Here is a 26645-nt window from a genome sequence, read left to right as displayed (position 1 = left end):
AAAGTGAGCATACAGAGTAGCTTGTGTTATGGGTGCTAAGATAGTTGATATTATAATATTAATATACAATTATATACTACATATAAATACTTATATAATGTATAAATACACACAGACACCGGAAAACACTCATATGCTCATCACACAAATATTTTCCAGTTGTGGGAATTGAACCCACGGCCGTGGATGCAGAAAGCAGGGTCACTACCCACTGCGCCACGCGGCCGTCATCGCGGCTATATCATATATCTATCTATGTATCACGGCTTATGATAACACATATCACTTTTTTAGCTTAGTTAATGGTTATACAACTTAACAGCCACAATGTCCTACAAATTGCGTGGTAGGTACATTATCTCGTTCCGACGCTCAGAAATTTTCATTACCTGGTAATCCAGTTAGCTACCAGAATCATGAATTTTCAATAAAAAAGTTGAACGTCTCATCAAGATGAAGCTACTCTGGGAAAATTAACTTGATAGTAATCGATTGCAAAAATACTCCACGAACCCTGGGCTAATAGTCAAATTGTGCAAATAACATAAGCTGAATAAAAAGACTAATTAAATAAAAAACGAAGACAAAATGTTCATTGTTTTATTTAGGTACGTACTTAATTATAAAAATTACTGACTTATAACATAGTTTAAACTAAATAAAAATTTCAATAAAAAAAATGCAACCGACTTCCAATTCTCTAAAATTAACCTAAACTAAAAAGCAAAAAAGGAATTATCGCTGGACATATATAAAAAACACATACATACAGCCGAACATAGAACCTCCTCCTTTTTGGAAGTCGGTTAAAAACGAGTCTTCTTCAGACCATACGACTGAAGTAAAACTTCATTAGCTCTGCCTCTCAAAGTCCGTTCGCCTCGCCCGATTACACCTTTTGTAACGCATTCAGTAGCTCTAACTCCCTTAGTCAAGCGTGCGCAAAGAAGTTTTACTCCAATAGATAATCATAATTGCTTAAGAATAATTAAATTAGGTAATTTCATTGGTGTACTTCAGTTATTGGACAGCAAACACCCGCGTACCTGTAACAGAAAATTAAATAAAATAATGAAATGAATGAATGAATAATTCACAATAAACGGCCTGAGTGCTACAATCGCTAATTACGTGCAGTGGCATACAATACTTTTTCTACGACAATGACAAAAGAAATAAAACAATATTTGGTTAATAATAATAATTGTATAGAGATGACGTGAGCTCCTAGATCTGTCTCTTATAAGAATGCCTGATTTTTTGTAGCCAATGACAAGGAACTATTTAAAAAATAATTGTAGCACGGTTTTACAAGTTAGCCCTTGACTACAATCTCCCCTGATGGTAAGTGATGATGCAGTCTACGATGGAAGCGGACTAACTTGTTAGGAGGAGGATGAAAATCCACACTCCTTTCGGTTTCTACACGACATCGTACCGGAACGCTAAATCGCTTGGTGGTACGTCTTTATCGGTAGGGTGGTAACTAGCCACGGCCGAAGCCTCCCACCAGCTAGACCTGGACCAATTAAGAAAATCGGCCCAGCCGGGGATCGAACCCAGGACCTCCGTCATTAAATCTACCGCGCATACCACTGCGCCACGGAGGCCGTCAAAATTGAGCATTACCAAACGATCTGTAGGAATAAATAGCTTAGTAATTCATGATTTGAGTAAAGAAAGAAAGAAAGAGAAAGTATTTACCCTAAGTAAATTTATTATCTCCTCCTTTCCTTCCTGGTACCGCAGTTTACGTGCGGAAGGGGGGTGGTCTATCACGCTTCGATATTTGCTTTCTGGCAATCCCATTCGTCTCTCACGCGTCGTCCCACCCTAAGGGACTAAGGGTTCGAAACTAGTCGGGCATACTCCGACTAATATCACGTGAGTTTTAGCCGTGTTTCATAATCTATACTTATAATAAATCTGTAGAGAGGTCAATTCTGTACCTACATGAAATATATTTCCATAATAACTATCAAGCTTCCGTCTCGTGGTATGTTTGTTATAGAAACAAAAGCTACTCGACAGATTTTAACGAAACTTGGTACAATTATTCTACACACTCCTAGGCAGGTTATAGTATACTTTTCATCACGCTACAATCAATAGGAGCAGAGCAGTAAAGGGAAATGTTGAGAAAACGGGAGAAGTTACTCCATTTTTTAAACTTCCGTCGCCGGGTAGGATAGGGGTAGGGTAGGGGTCGGGGTAGTAGTAGGGTTTCACGCGGACGAAGTCGCGGGCGTCCGCTAGTTAATTAATAAGTATTTACCTGTCGTTTATGATGCAATAGCTCTTTTGATAATCATCAACAGTGATGTTTCTCGCGGCGAAGCACCGCGTGATGTATACGCAGACGCTGGCGCGCTCGTCCGCGGCTGCTGCATTCGATGTGCTGTTGAAGCATTCGACGTCTCCTCCGGCAGCTTGTGGTGGCTGTTCCAACAATTTGTACGTTTTTAATATACAGGGTGTTGGGGAGTATCACACTAATAATAATAATAATAATAATAAAGCCTTTTATTTCCACATCAATTTACATTTCAAACGTTTGTTAGGTGTGTTAGTTTAAATTATAATTATATCTATTTAATAATTCTAATGTTAGTATGGTTAGTTATCTTCTTGTGATGTGGATCCCGTTTGGGTGAAGGCCTCCTCTTTCTTCTTCCAGTAATCTCTATCTTTTGCGAGAGACATCCATTCTCGCCCTGTTTTGATAATGATGTCATCAGCCCACCTTTTAGTTGGTCTGCCGACGCTTCTCTTTCCAGGTGGACCTTTCCAATTTGTGACTTTTATGGTCCATCTACTGTCTTTAATTCTTGATATATGCCCACACTAATATCACACTAATATTATAAAGCTGAGATAGCCTAGTGAATATGACCTCTGCCTCCGATTCCGCAGGGTGTGGGTGCGAATCCTATCCGGGACATGCACCTCCAACTTTTCAGTTGTGTGCATTTTAAGAAATTAAATATCACGTGTCTCTAACGGTGAAGGAAAACATCTTGAGGGAACCTGCATACCAGAGAATTTTCTTAATTCTCTGCGTGTTTGTAGTCTGCCAATTCGCATTGGGCCAGTGTGGTGGACTATTGGCCTAACCCCTCTCATTCTGAGAGGAGACTCGAACTCAGCAGTGAGCCGAATATGCGTTTATAACGACGATTATAAAGGCGAAAGTTTGTGTGTAACTGTGTAAGTATGTTTGTTCCTCTCTTACGCTGCGGCTACTGAACCGATTTGGCTGAAATTTGGAATGGGAATAGATTTTATTCTGTATTAACATAAAGGTCCTTTTTATCCCGGAAAAATCATGGTTCAACCATTTGTGAAAAACTGAATTCCACGCGGACGAAGTCGCGGGCGTCCGCTAGTTTCCCGTAATTTTAAGGTCCACTTATACTTGTAGGAGCCGAACTGCATAACTAATATTTTTTAATGCCCCCCAAGAAATTTCAAAATATCTTCAATGTACAGAATGGTACAAAATATATACAATTCGTATTATAAGTATAGATTCTAGATGGCGCTAGTAGTATATATCAACTAAAATCACGCGAGTCCCTTCGTCAAAAGTTTAAAGAAATAGACATTTTAACAGTAGCCTGTCAGTATATATATAACAGTATAGTTTATGTAAGACAAAATATTAATTTGTACAAACGAAAAGGAGATTTAAACCCACGTCTTACTAGACACGGCCATAAGTTAGTTATTTCTGCATATCGTCTCCAAAGAGTTAAAAAATCTTTTGTGGGTTTGGGTGTACTCTTCTATAACAAGATCCCCAAGACTGTGATGGACTTGCAGAACTTTAAGCAATGTGTTAAAAAACATTTACTTAGTCGAGGTTACTACACTATTGATGAGTTCCTTAACGACAAAGGTGCTTGGAGGTCATTGGATCAGCTTCCACCTTCACACAGGAAATAAAACTATAAGAAATTGTAATTTAATTGTTATCAAATGTAAATTGTAATACTGTATGACTTTTTCAAAAGAACAACTGTTGAGTTTCTTGCCGGTATCTTCTCAGCAGAACCTGCCTTCCGAACCGGTGGTAGAATCTTTACAAATAGTCAACTGACGTGTCAAAAGTGCTTGTAAACTGAGCCTACTTGAAATAAATGAATTTTGAATTTTGAATTTTGAATTTGAGTACTCTATACCACGTTAACGTTTGTTGTTACAAACGGTATAAGTAAAATCTCAAATTGCGAATAAATGTAAAGAATTCGACCAGTTTTATTATCAGTAAAGATAAAGATATACTCACCTTAATATCCTGTGTGAGTTTAAGGGATATGCTAGTTTCATTTTCCAATCCCAATCCAATAGCAAGACCATCAGTGTCCCATGCTAATAGCGAAGACGTCCATGCAAAATCTTGAAGGTGATACGAATCCTCTCCATCGCTCGCTTCAGTGCTAGGACTGACTATTCCCCATACTACGTTAACAAAATGTTATTTTAATAGACACTGCGATGTTTGCTTGTGAATAGCCTGTGAGATTCTGAAGAGAAATAGACAAAATATGTCAAGTTGTCGCAGTCTCTTTCGTCCCAACGCAATGAAAAAGATATCAATATTGACATTTGTCTATTTCTCTTCACGAGATATTCGTTGGGCGTATGTTTGTTTTATTTCGACCCGCGGGGTCGGACATACAAAATATTAGGTTTTTTGTTTTTATAAAATGTTCAGTACTAGCCTAGAGTATCTAGGCTAATACTAAAAAAATCTCATCATATTATCACCATCCGCTATTTTGTAGACTTAAAAGTTACATGATGTCCTCGGGCCAGGTCTTTAACGTCAAATCAATCGTCGTCAAACAATCTATCGTACCTAACCGTTAAGAATTCCTAATCCCTTATTCATAAACATGAATTAAGATTTAAACTACTGTTTAAAGTGAACTTTTAAACAATTGGAGATTAAATCCTTAACCATGTTTATAAAAAAGGCCGTCTAGACCTCTATACTACAGCCTTTCTTAATGAGTACTGTTTACCAACAAACAAATTAGAAATGAAGGTAGAAAATGCATATTTATTTCATAACTTGTTTATTTTAATTTATGCATGGTTTGTTTATTAAATGTTAAATAAAATATATTAACCATATCTAATTGTTCTAAGCTTATTAGTCACATTTATTTTAGTTTATTTAAGAACAAGTTAATTATAATTACTATTAGGTGTGAAATAACTAGTGATTTATACCCTTATTTTTACTTTGTTTGTTGGTAAACAGTACTCATAAAGAAAGGGTTTTTATAATTTAAGACTATACCTTGTACTGTATTTTCATCATCTGGAAAACGACTCATAATATCTGCGAAAGAAAAAATACTGCACAAACTGGTAACTCAATTCTAGTAAGACACAATTATTAATATTAAAAATTTTGAAAAACCCCCGAATGTCATTAAATTATTAATTACGTTCTCGATCAATACATTAATATTCTCTTTCAGTGGCTTTGATTTGAGACCTCACTCGAGTATATTTGCAGACATACGGTCCCCACTTTCACCCCCACAACTTTTAAACGGCTCAACCGATTTTCATCAAACATATCTAAGAACACTCGCCCGGAAGTCACCTTTATTACAAAGAAACTAAATTGAAATCGCTTCATCCGTTCGGGAGCTTTGGTGTCACAGACAGACAGACAGACAGACACGTCAAACTAATAACACCCCTCTTTTTGCTTCGGGGGTTAAGAATATCATTGTCAACTACCCTGCTCCTCGTCAGATAAACAGACAGACTTAGGTATAATACCTGCACCATAGATTTATAACATGTTGATAGTGTGTAGTCGCCGGGTTTGTAAGCCGTTTTATGTGCCCCCAAATAGGAGCCCTTGACGCATCGCCACGCTAAGATAATTACGCTTGTGTTCATGTCGGCGACTGTAATTAGCTTATAGTAAAATCATTAATTCAGCAAACTTCGGATCCTAATTCCATGTAATACACCAAATTAATATTGTTTATATTTAATAGGAGTCAACTACCCTTTTTTGGAACAATATTAATAGATATATTTTTATAGAGATGGTAAAAAAACCTTGCTATTTGTGTATTTTTTTTTTTCATTCGATCTTTAATAATTCCGGAATAAAATAATATTGAAGGTATTTAACTTATTTAAAGATTAACCGCGGACGAAGCCACTTATCATGAAAAATATGATTTATTAATTAAAAACATTAATTTAATTAGTCAAATTAAATAAGGTCTTAGAATCATTTTATTATCATCACTGTGACTCAAAATAGGTTTTATGTTTATTATTAAGCCATAGACAGAGAAATTTCTGAATAATTCTGTCATTTTCTGAGGAAAACGAGCTTAGATTTTATATACATCTTATACTAAACTAGAAGTTTTTGCCCGTTTTTTACACAATTCAATTAAACAAAAAGGTATTTTTACGGAGCTCTTTAACCGATGAACACGATTACAACTATTTAACATCGATTCGATTAGAGACAGTTTTTATAATCGCATTTTATCGTTGATCATATACTTTGACAGAAAAGTAACGTCTAGCGAGGCAGGTCCTATACAATAATTGGTCTGAGTTCAGGACATAGTGAGTCATATTCGTTCACTTTGTCACATCAATATTTTTGATTCAATAAAAAATGGTATTACAGGAAACGTTAGTGGGGATCGCAGAATACATTATTTGACTAGCTCTTACGTTCACATAGTCACAGAAGGCTTACGTTTGGAGTGAAAAATTGTTAGGTGTTGCGGGTCTGTATGTTATTAGTCTAGGACCTGCAGATATTCTCAACTTCTTTCGTAAGAAATTCTATTGGATCTTTAATTATGTATTTATAAATGAGTACCATGCTCAATGACCTCAGCAGCGTTTCTCAACAGGTGGGCCTGAAAATGAACATGGCCAAAACAAAAATAATGTGTAATGCTCATGTATCGCTCCACCCAGTCATAGTTGAGAACGCTGCACTCGAAATTGTGGACGAATACGTATACCTAGGACATATGATCCAGTTAAGTAGGTCCAATTTCGAGAAAGAGGTGAATGATCGTCTAGATATACTATTATAAAGAGGTTAAGTATGTGGTATTTGGCTTATCTTTGGATCTACCGAAGCGATTGAAACTCTTATATTACTAGAAAACCACGTTGTTTGTGAGTGTCTTAGGCTATATTTTATAGCAGAATTCTTAATGGAACTATGCTGGTGAAACCGCTGGGCACCGGCTAGTTACTTTTAAAGTAAGCTATCGTTAAAAGTCATACGCTAACGCGAACTTTTTGTAGATCTATGTGAGGAATATGCATTGTTTTGATATTATTATTTCGAAAGAATTAGGCGGCATTTTCAATGAAAGCTCCTTGAAAAATTAAATGTCTTTTCATACGGGTATTAAGGCCTCCACTTGAATCACCGCCAGCGCTCCCGCCATAACTGGTAAAACGTTTAGCTGTAATAAAAATGAAAATTAAAATATACTTTAATTATTCATTTATTTATTGTTAAATTCAACTTTTATCTATTTAACTGATTATATCAACCCAAACCCAAAAATTATTATTTAAAATTTATAAGCAGATTGATAGTATTCTTTACGGATAGAAGATACAAATTGCTGTTGAGAAAATAATTATCAAAATTTTTGGAACCCGCATTAAATAAATAAATATTTTTTTTGTTTCGCCCCCTTGTCTACAAATTAAACATAGACAATACAGTAAAAGTATTCAAAACAGCCAATAAAACACCAATTCATATCCGGTAGGAATTGAGTTCATATCCGGTGTCAAATGTCAATAAGATAAAAAATTCTTAAATTGCTTTGAAAACGCCAAGATCACTGACAATCTGTCAGGGTGTGAGTTACAAGCATGTTGCCATGATAAAAATTATTAATTAATGTTGTCAGCTAATGAAAAAAAATACATTTTGTATAATTAATAAAAAAAAATGCGGGGTCCAAATTTTTTTTTTATTTTGGGTTTTAAGCCCTATACTTTATGTTCTTTTAAGATAAAAATAATTTGTTCTGCTTAGTTGACACTTGGAATAAAAGCCCAGCCTCCATACAAAATTGGGACATGTCCTTTAACAGATAAAGTTTTTCAATTAATATCTTATTGAGGTATAGTTACATAAATAGTAGTAAACCTAGTGTAGTTTGTGTAGGGGGTATGTTTTGGATCTATTGAACCCATTTTGAAAATCCTCTTACCACTGTAAAGCTACGTTATTAGTGAGTGTAACAGGCTATATTTTATACCCGTGTTCTCACTGGAACGGGAACTACGCGTGAAAAACCTCTGGGTGTCGGCTATTTAGCGATTAACGCTGGGTATCGAGATGTTGACAACGTTTATTTGCTTTGAACGAATTGCAGGTACAGTTTCACTTTTACAGATTTACTATTTGCACAGCAACCACTTTTCTTTGTACACGTGAACTCCCTATTATGGGGATGATGACTAGGTTTCAATATATTGATTTTTATGATACATTCGGGTAAATTAGGTCAATGTTAACTAATTTATACATAAAAAGCAACAATTGTCTGGATATTTGCAAAATAAATGAGATTATAAAATTTCAAAATGTATTAAATATTTTTTATCGTAATTAGATGAAATTTTCATACAGTTTTAGCTTACTTACATTAAATGTGACATTTTTCAATAAATGAACTATAAACATAAACGCACAAATAACAAAGATATTAGTAATTTTTTTTAACGCCCATACAAACCTAACGATCAGCGAGCCAACGACGTCACTAAATCGTGCCATTTTGTATGGAGCGTTTTTCAGGGATCCGCGGCAGCGCCGCAAATCTGACCCTTTAAATCCCTGTAACTCCGAAAGTAATGATCGCAGATACCCTGTTACTTTTACAAAATTGCTTTGCTATTAGTATACTTTTAATTTATATACAATTTAAAAAACTGTCATCATCCCTATTAACGGTTGCCTGGAAGATATCACTTCAGAGATAAGGCCGCCGTTACACCATTGTTTATATTTTTACTTGGTTTGTTTGTAAAATTTTGTTATTTTGTTTTTGGTGTAATAAAGTGTTTCATTATTAATATTATTATGTGTGCGGCGTAGGCTCTATTGAAACAAATGAATTAAAAGTCAAAGCTTTGGTATTATTAATAAAGAACATTACTTGATTGAGCAAACAGCACTGGTCCATCATTTGAAGTGAGGCTCAGTCCCGTTCCTACAATAACACAAAAGGATAATAAATTACAATCAGTAGGACGAGTCACTCAGGACGTGTGTGGTCAATACACGATTAAGAAGTAATTTAAAAAAACATTCAGAACTTAGTCATAATTAGTCATTTAGACCAGATTTTCTCAAACTGTCAGTTCCACGAACCCCTGTTAAACCCATTACTAAGTAATGAACATCCCCCCCCAAATTTCAGCCAAATCGGTTCAGTAGTTGTGGCGTTATAGAGTAACAAACATCCATACAAACTTTCGCATCTATAATATTAGTAGGATGATTTACTAAGTTTTGTAATGTAAATCATTTATTTCCTTTATCATGGTTGTAGAAAAAAATATTGTATGCCACTGCACATAATTAACGATTGTAGCACTCATGCTGTAATCTGTGCTCCAATAAACTTACTTGCATTGAATATGCTCATTGTTTTTTAGCTTTTTAGTTTATTTTGTGATTTTGAAGTCGGTTAAATTTTTTGGTTGAAAATATTTTATATTAAGTAGAATTTACGTTACTATTAAAAGAAAAACTTACCAGAACTGAAGGCTGTGTAGGTTCTTGAAGTCAAGTCTGAGCCACTTCTCACCTCTACCGGGAAAAGCTCTAAAATGTGATAAATAAAAAAAAATATCAATTAAACACTAAATTAACTTAAGGCGGGCACTGCATAAGTAGTAGGTTTCTGTAACGATATAACTCGCAAGTGTCGTCGTTATCAACCCATATACGGCTCACTGATGAGCTCAAGTCTCCTCTCAGAATGAGAGGGGTCAGGCCAATAGTCTACCACGCTGGCCCAACGCGGATTGGCAGACTTCACACACGCAGAGAATTAAGAAATTCTCTGGTATGCAGGTTTCCTCACGATGTTTTCCTTCACCGATTGAGACACGTGATATTCAATTTCTTAAAATGCACACAACTGAAAAGTTGGAGGTGCATGCACCGGATCGGATTCGAACCCACACCCTCCGAAATCGGAGGCAGAGATCATATCCACTGGGCTATCACGGCTCTTTTGTGTGTGTCAACTCGCAAGTGTGAGTTTTGATTTCCATCTCATTCTATAGTATCGTGTTAGACAGAGAGAGAGATATATATAAATAAAGGTGAGTTCGAAACTCGCACTTTCGAGTTAAAAAAAACATCGCTACAAAATAGTCCTACAGATCCATACAGAGCTGTGAAAATATGTTCCGAAGTAGTCACAGAATTTGTATGGTAGCACTATATTAAGCAAAACCTATTTTTAATTTCTTTGTGACATTCGTGAGAATAGAGAGAGAGAGAGAGAGAGAGAGATATCCGATTATGCCCGAACACGAAGACCGGGCTACTTAATGAAGGAAACCATGAACTAAATCAAAGGCAACCTAATACAGTTAAATTGAGAATAAAATAGGCTTTCTTAGACATATTAGACGGCTAATTAACTGATGAGGGTACATAAATGTATATTATGATATAAGTGAGGTAAGTTTAAAATTACAGCCGAGGCGATATTGCTAGCCCAAACCGTAGGCGAGAGCTCTGTAATTTTTCGTGCATGAGGCATACTCCTAGAGTAACCTTCTTCGTATAAACGAATATTATAAAGGGGGATAACTCTGGATTTACTAAACCTATTTTGAAAATTCTTTTACCACTAAAAAGTCACGTTATTTGTAAGTGTCATAAGCCATAACTGCGTAATCTACGGGAACGAAAACTACCCGGGGCATCTGCTAGTGGCTAATAAAATGAATAGTTTCTTACGTTGTTTGCTAATGACGTCATCAACTGATTCGGCATCCAGAAGATCTTCTGCGTTGGTTTTGTTTAGTCTGACTACCACTAGTGACGTCAGAGGTGTTACAAACGAATACTAAAAGAAATGAAAAAAAAAAATAAAGGGAAATCTGAAAAAAAAACTTTGTAAACTATGTTTGTACCATAATGTCAGTCCTACAGAAATTTAAACTGAACTACTTACTTAGTTAACATAATTGTAAAATAACTCAGACCAATTATTGTATAGGACCTGCCTCGCTAGACGTTACTTTTCTGTCAAAGAATATGATCAACGATCTAATGCGATTATAGAAACTGTCTCTATAGTATCGATGTTAAATAGTTGTAATCGTGTTCGTCGGTTAAAGAGCTCCGTAAAAATACCTTTTTGTGTAATTGAATTGTGTAAAAAACGGGCAAAATCTTCTAGTTTAGTATAAGATATATACCAAATCTAAGCTCAATTTCTTCAGAAAATGACAGACAATTTTGTTCGTGACTATGAGTGCGATACAGGTCCTTCTATAATTGGTCTGAGTAAAATAACGATTAAGTTCTTAAGTATGAGATTGCTCACTCAATTCAAAATGATCTGTAAGAAAATGTATTTGAAGGATTTTAAAATACATTACAAGTGTATTTACAGTGTTTGATTTACAAGCTTACCAGAATGTCGGCAGCTAGAGTCCTTTTCATGAAAGAAGTCCGGCAGGTAAAATCTGAACTAAAATTAATAACAAATGATAATGAGTGCCATTAAAACATTCGCGACAGCGTCGCGTCTAGGGGACTTCTTTCATGAAAAGGACTACGAGTATAAATTAAATTTTGACTTGACACAAGTTTAAAGTTCATCCTTATGCTAGGCGTCCACCGATCGTACGTATCGGACGCACTGCTTCTAACGCCTACGTTTATTGGCCTATTTTATCGGCCTACTACAGGACTAGGCCTCCCTTTGTATACAAAAGGAGACATCAAACTTTGACCCAATATGCTCCGTTTGCGGGAGTTTAAAGTTACGTTAAAGTTTTAATTAAAAAAAAAAATGGACAACCTTCAAAGCTATAGCAAGAGCTCTCTGCTTAGGACTGTCTGGACTGTCCTCCGTGCCGACGTCATCACTGACGTCATCATCGTCCGCGTCACGTTTGTCCAGCAGTTGCTTAATAGTCAGATACGCCCAGAGACGTTCTAACGGCAGGAATTGGTCTTTTGCACAGTTTACTGGCACTGTAGGATTGACCTCGTAACGTATCTGCGAAATAGAAATACCAAGAACAACAATTATTAATAACTTTAATTAAATTATAATAAAAAAACCTTAACCTGCTCGCACCTAGTCATCCGCCTGGCGTTATTTGTATAACGATTAATAACTGAAGGTTTTTTCTAATATTAAGGCCATGATATACCATTTTGATTTCCTCTTGATGAGCCCTTGAATTTGATACCCATATTGCAATATTCGAAAAAAAAAAATATTTTTTCACCTTTAGTCTATTAGTCGTTGTATTAGTTTCTTTTCACTTCACCTATCTAAGAATACTTGGGTTATTAAGACAAATCTAACGATATCTTAATTACGTAAATCCGTTCAGCGGTTTGGAAGATATGAGGTAATAAAGAATATTACTTATATACATACATACAAGATACGCACGGAAGACATAACCCTTCTTGTAGTAGGGTAATAAAAACGAAGTAATGTATGAGTCTCATCAAGCTATTGACGGATAGTTAACAACTGTAAACATATTCAGCGCCGGCCCGAAGTAAATTTTAGAATGGAGCGAGATCCAATTATGGCGCCTCTCCTGTTTGCTCCTGATAATATATACCTATACCAATTGAGAGTGCAAAGTAAGTATGGAACGTGAAGATCTTGACCATACTCTGGAGTGACCAACTTTCTTTACCATTCTAATTATGTACTCACTCTACGACCCTCTCCATCACTTCTTATACCGTACACTTGCGGTGTGATTTCTTTGGCGTTTTCTGAGATCCTTCCAACTACAGCAACTTCTGAACCTTTGTTAATAGTACGAAACTGACTACGACTTAACGATCCTTCTTTTATCTGTAAATAAATTGTAAAGCATCATCATCATCATCATGTCAGCCGACGGATGTCCACTGCAGGACATAGGCCTTTTGTAGGGACTTCCAAACATCACGATACTGAGCCGCCTGCATCCAGCAGATACCTGCGACTCGCTTGATGTCGTCAGTCCACCTGGTGGAGAGTCGATAACACTGCGCTTTCTGGTGCGGGGCCGCCATTCCAGCAGCTTGGGACCCCAACGGTCATCGGCTCTTCGAACTATATACCCCGCCCATTGCCACTTCAGCTTTGCGACACGTTGAGCTATGTCGGTGACTTTAGTTCTTCTGCGGATCTCCTCATTTCTGATTCGATCACGCAGAGATACCTCTAACATAGCTCGTTCCATCGCCCGCTGTGTGACTCTGAACTTTCTTATGAGGCCCATAGTTAGCGACCAAGTCTCGGAACCATTCGAAAAGAAAAGTCTTCGAAGAGTGCGTGTTGCCAGTGCCCGTGATGACACTGGCAACACGCACTCTTCGAAGACTTTTGTATTCAGGCACTGAGGAATTTCGGATGAAAAGATGTCACGAAATGTCCCGAACCTACCTAACTGGATCATATGTCCTAGGTATTTGCATTCGTCTACAATTTCGAGTGCAGCGTTCTCAACTAGAACTGGGTGGAGCCTATGTGTTAATCCAGAGTAAAATCCATTTCCATTCCAAAATTCAGCCAAATCGCTTCAGTAGTAGTGGCGTTAAAGAGTAATACACATCCAAACAAACATACATCCATACAAACTTTTGCGTTTATTAACGCCGCAACTACTGAACCGATTTGGCTGAAATTTGGAATGAAAATGCATTTTCCTCGGATTAACACATAGGCTACATTTACTCATCCCGGAAAAATCCATGGGTCCCGAGGAATTCGTGAAAAACTAAATTTCACGTGGACGAAGTCGCGGGCGTCTGCTAGTCTTGTATAAATGATGGTGAAGACCTGTCGTCGAGGGTAGACGAACTTCACATTCGAGAGGATCGGCGAGGACACTCGTTCGTAGAATTGGCGTAGTTGGAGCGCTGCATCTGCTGCCTCGTAGATTTGTCTCATGAAGCCATCGTTGCGGAGAGAGAGCTTGCGCAGGAAAGGCCGGTCCGCGTCATCGCCTGTTTGAGCATTAAGTATTATTACGGAGGACCCTATTATTTGGATCATAAGGCCCACAATTGTTTAGCAATGTTGTATGCCTACATAAGTTTTTTACATCTGCTGTTAAGCACTTACGCATTGTAAGCGGAAATCGCTTTTTCGAATATTTTATAGAAATTTCGAAATTTATCTTTATGACAATATTTATGTTGTCACAGTATAAATACGCGGGTCCAAAGTTCAAAATTCATTCATTTCAAGTAGGCTCAGTTTACAAGCACTTTTGAAACGTCAGTTGAATATTTGTAAAGATTCTACCACCGGTTCGGGAGGCAGGTTCTGCTGAGAAGAACCGGCAACCGGTTTCAAGCCGTTTGTGGCAGTTTACGATTATAGTACAGTGAAATGATACCAGGCATTCAAGTGAATATCAGTGAACTCTTTGTACAAGGATTGCCTACATGTCTATTTGGTACTCGGATTAGGGAGCGGAATAAAGTTTCATTTGAGTCATCAAGGGTCTCATTCCAATCCATCTAACCCTATGTAAGAGTACTAAAGGTGCAAAAGGTGAACCGTTTTAATTAAAAAAAGCTATAAAAAATCTAAACTGTAATTTACATACATTACTAGCAAAGTAATCGTGAGATAGACTATAAATAATAGAATTAAAACAAAACAATAAGATTTACCAAACGCAAGTGAGAACAGCGGTGCTTGCTTGTCGCCTGTATTTTTTTCCGAGATGTAATTTGTGATAGTGTCAGTGTCTATAATATCACCGGCGGTGGGCTCACCGTCCGTTAAAAAAATTATAATGGGCTCCACATCATCTGGAAATAAAATTTAATTTAGTTTTCAAAGAAGTTCTCTGATTATTTCACCGCAGCCAGTTGTCTCAAGTCATAATAGCTGGCTCATTTTTGCTCAAAGGATCAGCCTGGCTGTCCAACGTGGGAACGAAAAGACAGCATTGTTGCCATCATTCCACGTAGGCCTGCTAACTTATCCTAATAGCTAAGAAAAATAGCTATTAGGTTAAGGTAAAAGGATAAGTTTCTTCAAAAAAAAAATTCAAATTTCCTTGATGTTAATGTTCATACTCGTACTAAAGGGAAATTATTTTATTGTGTTTATGAAATGGTATATTTTACTTACTTTCTCTGGACTCTGATATCGTGTCATTTGTAGATTCTGTTTTATTTGGTGATTGCACTCCCATTTTCACAATTTTTATGGCTTCATCAAGAGCTTCATAGATGTTAGTAGCTGTTAAAACACAAAAAGTTATAGTATTTTAAATGAAATACAATTATTGAAAAATATAGATTTATATATTTTATATAGACCAATGTTATTAATATTTAACAATGTTTATAATTTAGATGTTATGGTAAATATTTTTTTTTTTAATTTATATTGTAACACACAAAGGTAGAAAGAAAAACAGTGGACAAGGAAACACTTATCTCTATAAGAGATCTCTGCCAGTGACCCTTGGCAGTGGGAGAGATTTTAAACAAAAGAAATGGATAGGTACAACAGAAAAAAAAAGTGAGGAAACATATTATACTTAATACATAAATAATAAAAGTAAATAATATTAAATACATTAAAAATAACACTAATAAATAAATTAAAATAAATATATAAATTAATAAATAATATATGTAAGATGAAAAAAAAACCTCGTTAAGTAAATGAATTTTCTTACCTCCGGTAGCAGTAAATCTGGATACTATACTTTTTGCTGCAGCTATATTGTCGGGCGAAGCTAGTGCAGGTGGAACTTCTTTGTTATTGTTATGATTATTATCCACCATCTTCAAATCGTGAACCTATTTGAAATGTGAATATCATTTTTGAAATTTTTGACTTGGCAATTTTTTTTTTTTTTTTTTTTTTTTAAATTCTTAAAAAATTAGCCCTTGACCACAATCTCACCTGATGGTAAGTGATGATGCAGTCTAAGATAGAAGCGGACTAACTTGTTAGGAGGAGGATGAAAATCCACACACCGTTTTGGTTTCTACACGGCATCGTACCGGAACGCTAAATCGCTTGGCGGTACGTCTTTGCCGGTAGGGTGGTAACTAGTCACGGCCGAAGCCTTCCACCAGCCAGACCTGAACAAATTAAGAAAATCTCAATCTGCCCAGCCGGGGATCGAACCCAGGACCTCCGTCTTGTAAATCCACCGCGCATACCACTGCGCCACGGAGGCCGTCAATTGCTTTTGACAAGCTTTATGAAAATAATGTGTATACTACTTGTGAGATATTTTTATGCAATCCCTCGATCGACTTCGTATTACATGGATCTCACAACTTTTTACAGTACAAGAACTGAGTTGCGAGAATTTATATTTTTTTTTGATGAGTTATGTGTACAAAAACTGCACAACGTGTAGTTTTAAAGTGTACGCAATCAAACCTTTTGCCAAGTCATTCAAAAGACAATAAAAAAACTAATATAGAAAGAAAAGAAAGAAAATATTATTACTGTAACATAAGTATTGAATTCAATGATGTTGAAGTAATCCTTCGGGTTGAGATCGGAGAGAATAGCCTTAATAGCTGTTATTAGTTGTGCTATCTTGTTCCCTGCCATAGAGATTGACGTATCCAGGACAAATACGACGTGTTTGCTAAGAGGCGGTAAGGAGCTCGGGGCGAAGAAATGGACAAAATAACCGTCGTTAACCTGAAAAATAAAAAAAATAAAATGGACAACAACATTATCCTAATGTTTCCTAAGACACGTTGTTCTACGAGTATCTATACAGATAATATAAAGAGGTAATGTATGTGATGTTGAAGGAGGTAATCTCTAGATTTCCTAAACGGATTTTAAAAATTCCCTTAACCGTGTGTCCCGGGATTTCAACCACATAGTTTCCGTTACCGTGAAATACATAGATAAATCATATAGCCTATAACACTAACAAGTAAAGTGGCTTACTATTGGTAAAAGAATTTTTTAAATCGGTTCAGTAGATAAAGATTACTTTATTTATAACCACAAAATTTAAATCTAATATTAGTAAAGATTTATAGTTAGCAATAAGCTCACCAATATTTCTCCATTCTTTGGCTGATCCACATCATATTGTACTGCAAATTGACCCAGAAGACCATCTTTTTTATTTACATCTTCTTCTTCTTGGCTATCGTAACCAATGTCGTCGGAATCTGGATCGGCTGATTGTTTACTTTTTTCCTGAAGAGTAAATTTAAAAACAACATTTCGTGTACACTATTTAGGTGATAATATAAAAATTAATGCTATAAACCTGAAATATCATGCGTAGGCAACAGGCGACCCTCGGGCGGGCAGCTTTCTCGCGCAAAGAATTTCAATCGCAATTCAACGCGGGAATGCTGCCTGCGTGATGGGCACCCTACCAAGGGCGGCAAATTTTGATAAATATTTTTAGGTATTAGTTTTAATTTAATTTATTTTAATTTTGTAGTTGTAGTTGTATTGATATTTCCTTATATTTTATTTTTATAATAAGTTTAGCCTATTTAAGTATTATCTTCATTAATAAAATTTGTTATTTGCGTAGAGTGATGTACTTAAAATATATTGCTGGAGGAATGAATTAATACAGTATAAAAATAATTATAATGAAAGTTATCTATATCATCTATATCAGTATTCTGAGGATACACTGCCCAGCAGAATTATTATGTATCTCGGTGTACCATTCAAATAATGAGTCACTTCATCGTTTTTCATCATATTTTCGTTTATGCAATCATCTAACATAGTATTTTCAACGAAATAACATAAGTATCTACGTTATTGTAATATTGAAAGAGCAGTAGCAATTAGTAAGATTATTTGATTATTTCAAAGAAAAACCGTTATTTACGTATCTTCGTTGAAATAATCATGTTAGATGATCATAAAACAAAAAAATCACTGTCATTTAATGTAAAATGACGTAGTCAATATAATTTTGTTGAAATAACTATGTTAGATGATCATTATTACGAAAATATGATGAAAAACGATGTAGTGACTTACTATTTGAGTGGTACACCGAATTACACAATAACCCTGCAGATTGTTAAGCTCGCTTTATTTTTAGATCTACTTAATTTAATAAACATTTAAACGTTGTGTGCATTTTAAGAAATTAAATATCACGTGTCTCAAACGGTGAAGGAAAACATTGTGAGGAAACCTGCATACTGGATAATTTTCTTAATTCTCTGTGTGTGTGAAGTCTGTCAATCCGCATTGGGCCAGCGTGGTGGACTATTGGCCTAACCCCTCTCATTCTGAGAGGAGACTCGAGCTCAGCAGTGAGCCGAATATGGGTTGATAATAATAATTAATAAATAATATAATTTAATAAACTACATTAGTAGCACCATAAAACAGATACAGTTGTATGATCTAGGAATAAAACGTATTCAGTAATAATAAAACATACCGCATATATTTCAGCCAGTCTTTTCTGTTCTACTAGATCAGGAGTGAAGGTTATAGTAGCTTCTCGCACGTTAGCGCCTCTTCTAATAACAGCTTTCAAATTTTCTGCAATATATTTATTTAGTGTATTTCAATGTATTAATAGTAATGTAAATAATAAACAAAATATGGGGGGGTATCATATCAGGATTTAAAAAAAGTACATGAAACTCGCTGTTGTTATTTTTAGTTTTTAAAACTTTTTACCCCGGACGTGTCACAAACGAACACACTATAAAAATATATATAACTCTGGGGTTATTTATATTCTTACCGAAAAATAATTTAAAGTGTTCAAGGAACATGATTTCTAAAATTATTATTTTCAGAGTAAATAATATTTCTTTTGTACCTAAATCGATCTTAAAACGTGTCTGATCTTATCATCGTAGCCAAGTTTGACGTATTTCAAAATGCAAGGATAGATAAAGGCGTGTGTTACATGGATATCCAGAATTATTTGAATTACTTGGTATGACACATAAAGAGTTGTTATTTTTTAGTCTAAAAACTATCAGTTATGCAGTTCGGCTCCTTTAAGTGGACTCGTAAACACCTTGAGGTTATGGGAAATACTCCCGAGTACCCTGTATATTAGAATACGAGTAGAAGTACCAAGGGGTCCCCTTGGTACTTCTACTCGTATTGCTAAAGCGTTAGGCGTTTTCTATATTCTGGGTAATAATGTTTTGGTGATTTTATCTAAATGTGTTTGTAGATACATTGTTGTTTAAAATTTCATTTGGACTTACGTGGATCTTTCTCTGTCGCGTCTATTTCATTTCCAGTTCTCAACTCAGGCACCCTAAGTTCAGTGATCCTCTGCGATTCCTTGATATGCACAACTACGTCCATATTGGGCACAAACGCCCCAGGCAGTAGGTTTATAACATGATTGTACACGCCGCGTTGACGACCCAACAACTCTTCATATCTCAAGACGTACGTCGCGTTGCAATTGCCTTCCACGTTGTATTTTATCGTGAAGTGGTTCGAGTCGCGAGCTCTGGTTTTTTATTAATTTTTTATTAATCAATACATCTATACCTACTAATGTTATAAAGAAGAAAGATTTGATTGTTCGTTTGTTTGCAATAGGCTCTGAAATTACCGAACCGATTTGAAAAATTCTTTCACTGTTGGGATGCTACGCTATCCCCAAGTGCTATAGGCTACATTATATCCCCGTATTTCCATGGGAACGGGAACCGCGTGGGTGAATTCGCGTGGCGTCTGCTAGTATATAAATTGAAGCGTCTGTCTGTGATTTCAATGGTTGTTTACTTAAACACAATCAAGCATTAAAAAAAATCTGTTTGTCTGGGCACGGCTGAACCGATGGAACTTTCACTGGACAGAAGAGGTTATAGAGAAAACTATAGGCTACTTTTATCCCGGAAATATCCATTATTCCCACGGGATATGTGAAAAAAAAGAATTTTCAAAATCGGTCCATAATTGACGGAATTATCGCTGGACATACATAAAAAAAAAAAAAAAAAAACATACATACAGCCGAACGTAGAACCTCCTCCTTTTTGGAAGTCGGTTAAAAAACTGAATTTTACGCTGACGAAGTTGCGGGCGTCTGCTAATTTCAAAAAGTATATAAAATTATATATACGGTCGTTGAAGTCGCTTAAAAATAGACTAAAAGCATACATTAGTAGATGCATTAGTATATGCAATGATAATTTTGTACTATAGATCGGTTACGTTCCTACAAAATCCGATTCGACTACAACACTGAGCGCACACATGCACAATTTGGTCTTTAATCCATTATATATTTAAGAATATAGATTTACATTTCTTGAACACATACCTCGACATTGTAGACGTTTAGGTATATTTTGTTTAAATAACTTTCGTCGTTGACCACAACTGTTGAGTTGACTATAAACTTCCTCTTTTGATCGCCTCATTTATCATGCGCTAGTAACACATCTAACAGTATTTAATATCATTGGGTATATGTGACTCACTTAGCATCCACGTGTGCCGCGGAATTTCCTTGTGCAACCGCGTCTTGATAAATTTTCTTAGCGTCTTCTTTCTCTTTTACATACGCTTCGTAGTTTTCTTTACCGATAGTCCTAAAATATATTGTTTATTTATACTAATATTATAAGGAATTAAAGTTGTTGGATCTCTGGTAATCTCTGGATCTAATGAACCAATTTAAAAAAATCTTTTACCACTAGAAAGCCATGGTTTTTGTGAGTCATAGGCTAAATTTGGGAAACGGGATACGGGTGGCTAGTGTATTAAGTAATAAATGTATATTGTATTGTACATAATATTGTCCAAATTACTTTTTCGATTGTGTATGTAATCTATGAATTAAATATCCATCTAATAAAAATATACATAACTAAACGTGAATAATACAATATTTAATTAACTATGGCATGGGCAATTAACTATACAGTTTATTTTTTTTTACAGCGTACATACATCGTAAATCCGCTGATGAAGGCTGTTTCAGGTAGCAATACATTAAAGCTGGCTTCCTGCGGTCGCTTGTTGGGGTTGTATACTTTGCATATGACGGCCGTACGAGCGTAGCGCAGAGCGATCTCGGAGCGCACGCGCATGTGCGTCATCTTGATTGGTACCACGGGATCGTCGTCTGTGACGTCATCACCTATCGGCTGTAATTACCAAAATTTTGTTTGAACCGCAGTTTCTAAATAAACGTCAATTTATTTAAATTTCGGACCTAATAGTACAATACAAGGGGCTAAACAGACCCATTATATACGAGGTAATTTTAGGCACGAGCTGTAAGGCGAGGGCCGCTAAATAGAAACCGGATTTGTAATGGGTTTAGCCCCGCGTGTTACACTATGCTTTTCACTACGATTGCGAGAAAATAAAATAATTCAGTACAGTAGGTATTCAAATTAAAATTCTTTTTGCAGACGCAGCTCGCTCAGTAAAAATTAAATTAAAAAAAATTACTTTAGCCCCTAGAGGCTGAAATTCTTGTTAAGCCCCGCTGCGGAGTGGTAATATGACAGTCTTTTTGAGCAAGAGTATAGACTGATAGTTTTATTTTGTCTTCCTCGTTCTACCTAATATATTGTCATTGGTAATCCTGATGGGTCATATATTTTTACCAGACTGCAAGAAGGGTTATGTTTCGCGCGTATCATGTATGTATGTAATATTCTTTATTTTATTTTTTTTATTCTTGACAAGTTAGCCCTTGACTACAATCTCACCTGATGCTAAGTGATGATGCAGTCTAAGATGGAAGCGGGCTAACTTGTTAGGAGGAGGATGAGAATCCACACCCCTTTTGGTTTCTACACGGCATCGTATCGGAACGCTAAATCGCTTGGCGGTACGTCTTTGCCGGTAGGGTGGTAACTAGCCACGGCCGAAGCCTCCCACCAGCCAGACCTGGACTAAATAAGAAAATCTTAATCTGCCCAGCCGGGGATCGAACCCAGGACCTGCGTTTTGTAAATCCACCGCGCGTACCACTGCGCCACGGAGGCCGTCAAATTATTACTTCATATGTAGTTAAACCGATTTACGTAATTAAGATATCGTTAGAGTTGTCTTTATAACCCAAGTGTTCTTAGATAGATGAAGTTAAAAAAAATTAACACGACGGCTGTGAGACTCTATAGACTAGAGGTGAATTTTTTTTTAATTTTGCAATATGGAACAAAGTCAAGGGTTCATCAAGAGGATTTTAAAATGGCCATATTTCAAAAACCTAAAATTAGTGAAACGTTAGTTATTAATTGCTATACAAAATACGCGAAGCTAGGTGCGAGTAGGTTAGGCAGTCGGGGTTTTTTTTTAATTGTACACATACTTCTGACGACGTTCATTCGAAATTTCCGTATAATGTTTGAAGAATGAAAATTATAAAGATTCACATAGAAATAATTATATTTAAACTTTGTCTTTTGTTTTTCCTCATGTAGACTAGTGGCCTAGGTATCTTAATATTGAATTGGCAAATCCCACAGAATGGGTAGGTTATAGTGACGCATTAATTACTTATGAACTGATAATAGCTCGAATGAGACTCGATAAGGACTGTAAATAAGTAATAATTGAATATATAATACATTTCTGTATTTAAATACAAGACAAATATATCATCGGTAAAGGTCATATAAATCCGGGATCGGAAGAAGAGGTCATATCCACTGAGCTATATATACTTACGTTTGTATGACCTACGATCACTCTGTAGCCATCCCTAGTTGGAAACCTTGGGAAGTCCAGGGACGCAGAATGTACGCCGAGCACTAATATACACAACACTGTTCCTAGACTAACACTCTTCATGTTTGTCTGAAAAAATTTACAAGTTTTTTAATGAATATTTTTGACGGCCTCCGTGGCGCAGTGGTATGCGCGGTGGATTTACAAGACGGAGGTCCTGGGTTCGATCCCCGGTTGGGCCGATTGAGATGTTCTTAATTGGTCTAGGTCTGGCTGGTGGGAGGCTTTCTACGTGGCTTGTTACCACCCTACCGGCATAGACGTACCGCCAAGCGATTTAGCGTTCCGGTACGATGCCGTGTAGAAATCGAAAGGGGTGTGGATTTTCATCCTCCTCCTAGCAAGTTAACCGACTTCCATCTTAGATTGCATCATCACTTACCATCAGGTGAGATTGTAGTCAAGGGCTAACTTGTAAAGAATAAAAAAAAAAGAATACAAGTGCATCCTATAGAGGTGTAGAAGCATTATTTAATACCAGTTGACGCGCGTATTCACCCGCGTGGTTCCCGTTCCCGTAGGAGTACGGAAATAATATATAGCTATATATTTAAAATTATTTCCGTACTCCTATAATATATAGCCTTCCCCAATAAATAGGCCAGCTAACACTGAAAGAACTTTTCAAATCGGACCAGTACTTCCTGAGATTAGCGCGTTAGCGATTAGTTTTATAATATTAGTATAGATACAATCCTTGCTAATTATTAAAGAAAAAGTGATTTTAAGAAGCCTCAGAAACTGTATTTTTAATTAGAATATACTTTTAGACACATATTGACCAATTATTTGTAAATTTAGTTTGTGTGTAGCGCGAAAAAAATGTACTTAGGTAATTTTTTACTGCAACCTCTTTGACGATACAAGGAAAACCAAAGTCCAAAACGAGTTTGATTTTTTGCCCATCATGTAACGCAATCTCAATTTGTTATGTACTAGCGAACGTCCGCGACTTCGTCTGCGAGAAACTACATGTAAACTTTCAACCCCTATTTGACACCATATCTATACTAATATTATAAAGCTGAAGAGTTTGTTTGTTTGTTTGATTGACGGGGACGGGAATCACGCGGGTGAAACCACGCGGCGTCTGCTAGTTTTTAATATTTTCGCTTGTTTTATATGATAACTAATAGTCCACTAATCATTTTAGAATAACATAACCCAAGACGTGAATTGATTTATATCAAAAAAAGTTCAACCCCTTTTTAATCCTTGGGGGGTAAATTTGGAGTACACCTTCCAAATGTTACAAATGTAACTTGCTAAAATGAAGAATTTTCCATAAAAACTTTGAATTCATTCAGTAGTATCAGCGGGATGCCTGGTCAACAAAAATAACGAACAGACAGACAGACAAAACTAAAAACAAATATTTTTGCTTTAGTATTGATTATATAATGCCTTTAGACAGAAATATATTGTGAAAGTTGCAAGGAAATCTGTGCAGTGTATAGGGTACATTAAATTGAAAGACATTTATAATTGTAGTACCTACTTTGTCGTCATCAACCCATATTCGGCTCACTGCTGAGCTCGAGTCTCCTCTCAGAATGAGAGGGGTTAGGCCAATAGTCCACCACGCTGGTCCAATGCGGATCGGCAGACTTCACACACGCAGAGAATTAAGATAGTTCTCTGGTATGCAGGTTTCATATCCACTGGGCTATCACGGCTACAAACATGGATTCATATTATTATTCAAACATGGATCAACCCTAGGCCTTAATTCCGAGCCAGTATCCAAACGAATCCTACTTAGCTAAAAACCTCAATATCTCCACGGTAACGCAGCTGGACCAAAGATTTTATACCACTAAATACTAGCGGACGCCCGCGACTTTAACCCTACCCCTATCCTGACCCTACCCTTATTAAACAAGTAAATTAATAACAAAAACTACTAACCAACAAATATCTGCGTTTCCGGGAAAATCACTGCCATAAGATAAAGATTACCATCATCATCATCATGACAGCCGATGGACGTCCACTTCAGGACATAGGTCTTTTGTAGGGACTTCCAAACATTACGATACTGAGCCATCTGGATCCAGCGAATACCTGCGACTCGCTTGATGTCGTCTGTCCACCTGCCGGGCTAGCATGGGCAAGGGATAAAATTTTTATCCACCCATTATATCCACTGACTAAGGATATAAATCCACCCGTCATAGCATGGCCACAAGGGAAAGACAAATTAATCCCCGATTGACATTACGCGTGGAGATCTTTTCCTCGACTATGGCATATGGAGTGGATAAAATGATATACTTTGGGACTTTTGACATTTAAACGCGATAAATTTATCCCTGTGAAGTTGATGTGGGGATAAAACTTTACTTAAAAAAACAATTATGTCTCGCATGTTTTGGTCTTTAACAATTGCTTCGCAATATGGGGTGGGGTAGGGGTAGGGTAGGGGTAGGGTAGGGGGGGGTTAGGGGTGGGGTAGGGGTGGGGTAGGGTTTGTGTAGGGGTGGGGTAGGGGTGGGGTAGGGGTGGGGTAGGGGTGGGGTAGGGGTGGGGTAGGGTAGGGGTAGGGTAGAGGTAGGGTAGGGGTGGGGTAGGGGGGGTAGGAGGGGTAGGGGGGTAGGGGTTGTGTAGGGGGGGGGGGTAGGGGTGGGGAGTAGGGGGTAGGGTGGAGGGGGGGTAGGGGGGTGTAGGGGGGGGGGTAGGGGTAGGGTAGAGGTAGGGTAGGGGTGGGTTGGGGTGGGGTAGGGTAGGGGTAGGGTAGGGGTGGGGTAGGGGTAGAGGTAAAGAAGGGTAGAGTAGGGATAGAGAATAAGTGCACTTATGTCACAACGAAGCTTGACCGGGTCCGCTAGTATGATAGATACTATAGATACCTACTACAAACCACCGCAAAAAACAATCACCAAACAAAACAATGCCAACAGAAAACAGATAAATAATATGCACAAAATAACCAAATATTATCAAATTTACGTTTATTTCGGACTATTAATATACCTAATGCCAATTTATAAGATATATACAAATGGGTTGACAAGTCTTTCCCTCCGTTTATCCACCGGGGATATTATATCCACCGGCGTGCCCATGCGCGGTGAGTGGATAAAACGAGTGTGGGGGATAAACGTTTTGTCCTCTCCCCGTGGATAAATTTCTCCCTTGCCCGTGCTAGCCCTGCTGGTGGGGGGTCGACCAACATTGCGCTTTCTAGTGCGGGGCCGCCATTCCAGCACCTTGGAACCCCAACGGCCATCGGCTATTCGAACTATGTGCCCCGCCCATTGCCACTTCAGCTTCGCGACACGTTGAGTTACGTCGGTGACTTTAGTTCTTCTGCTGATCTCTGCGTGATCGAATCAGAAATGAAGATCTGATTCTGTGTGACTCTGGGTTTTCTTATGACGCCCATAGTTAGCGACCAAGTCTCGGAACCATAGGTCATCACTGGCAACACGCACTGTTCGAAGACTTTTGTCTTCAAGCACTGAGGAATTTCGGATGAAAAGATATCGCGAGATAGAGAAATATTAGCTACATATATAAATATAATATAAGTCGTACTCACTTGTTAGAGCCTATAGTTACGCAAAATTTAAAAAATTAGGTATAACAACAATTGGATACATCCACTGCCGATTGAAGGAAAAACACAAGTGAATTACCTTGTAGGCTAGTGATGTAGTTGTGTTGTTC

At 36.9% G+C, this 26645-nt stretch overlaps 1 protein-coding gene across 2 annotated transcripts; it reads right to left on the bottom strand.

Moving 5' to 3' along the window:
* Positions 1 to 586: 586 nt before the first annotated feature.
* Positions 587 to 26645, bottom strand: LOC112058466 (inter-alpha-trypsin inhibitor heavy chain H6). 2 transcript variants are annotated; one of them, XM_052891451.1, is made up of 22 exons: positions 26518 to 26645; positions 22917 to 23045; positions 21183 to 21379; positions 20711 to 20821; positions 19478 to 19731; positions 18688 to 18791; positions 17316 to 17462; positions 16746 to 16946; positions 15958 to 16081; positions 15402 to 15512; positions 14936 to 15076; positions 14094 to 14260; positions 12978 to 13121; positions 12096 to 12296; positions 11024 to 11132; positions 9803 to 9871; positions 9201 to 9254; positions 7422 to 7484; positions 5309 to 5350; positions 4289 to 4461; positions 2276 to 2439; positions 587 to 1046 (listed from the first exon to the last, which is right to left on the bottom strand). In XM_052891451.1, the coding sequence occupies exons 2-22, from the start codon at positions 23037 to 23039 to the stop codon at positions 1004 to 1006; spliced, it is 2742 nt and encodes a 913-aa protein (XP_052747411.1). In that variant the 5' UTR covers positions 23040 to 23045; positions 26518 to 26645; the 3' UTR covers positions 587 to 1003. The 2 variants fall into 2 exon arrangements, with proteins under 2 accessions (XP_052747411.1, XP_052747412.1); XM_052891452.1 differs by lacking the exons at positions 587 to 1046; positions 2276 to 2439 and having other exon boundaries at positions 4453 to 4526.

The sequence above is a fragment of the Bicyclus anynana genome, chromosome 4 (genome assembly GCF_947172395.1).
Source record: "Bicyclus anynana chromosome 4, ilBicAnyn1.1, whole genome shotgun sequence".
Classification (NCBI taxonomy): Eukaryota; Metazoa; Arthropoda; class Insecta; order Lepidoptera; family Nymphalidae; genus Bicyclus; species Bicyclus anynana.
This window is presented reverse-complemented; position numbering and strand designations above follow the sequence as displayed.

What these genes read in the sequence shown, in the direction of transcription:
- LOC112058466 (XM_052891451.1), bottom strand. Translation starts at nt 23,039, where the DNA reads ATGAAGAGTGTTAGTCTAGGAACAGTGTTGTGTATATTAGTGCTCGGC. An exon ending in GCTGTTCTCACTTGCGTTTG is followed by an intron (nt 14,261 to 14,935) that starts GTAAATCTTATT and finishes ATGCTCAAACAG; the next exon opens with GCGATGACGCGGACCGGCCT. An exon ending in CTACACAGCCTTCAGTTCTG is followed by an intron (nt 9,255 to 9,802) that starts GTAAGTTTTTCT and finishes GTGTTATTGTAG; the next exon opens with GAACGGGACTGAGCCTCACT.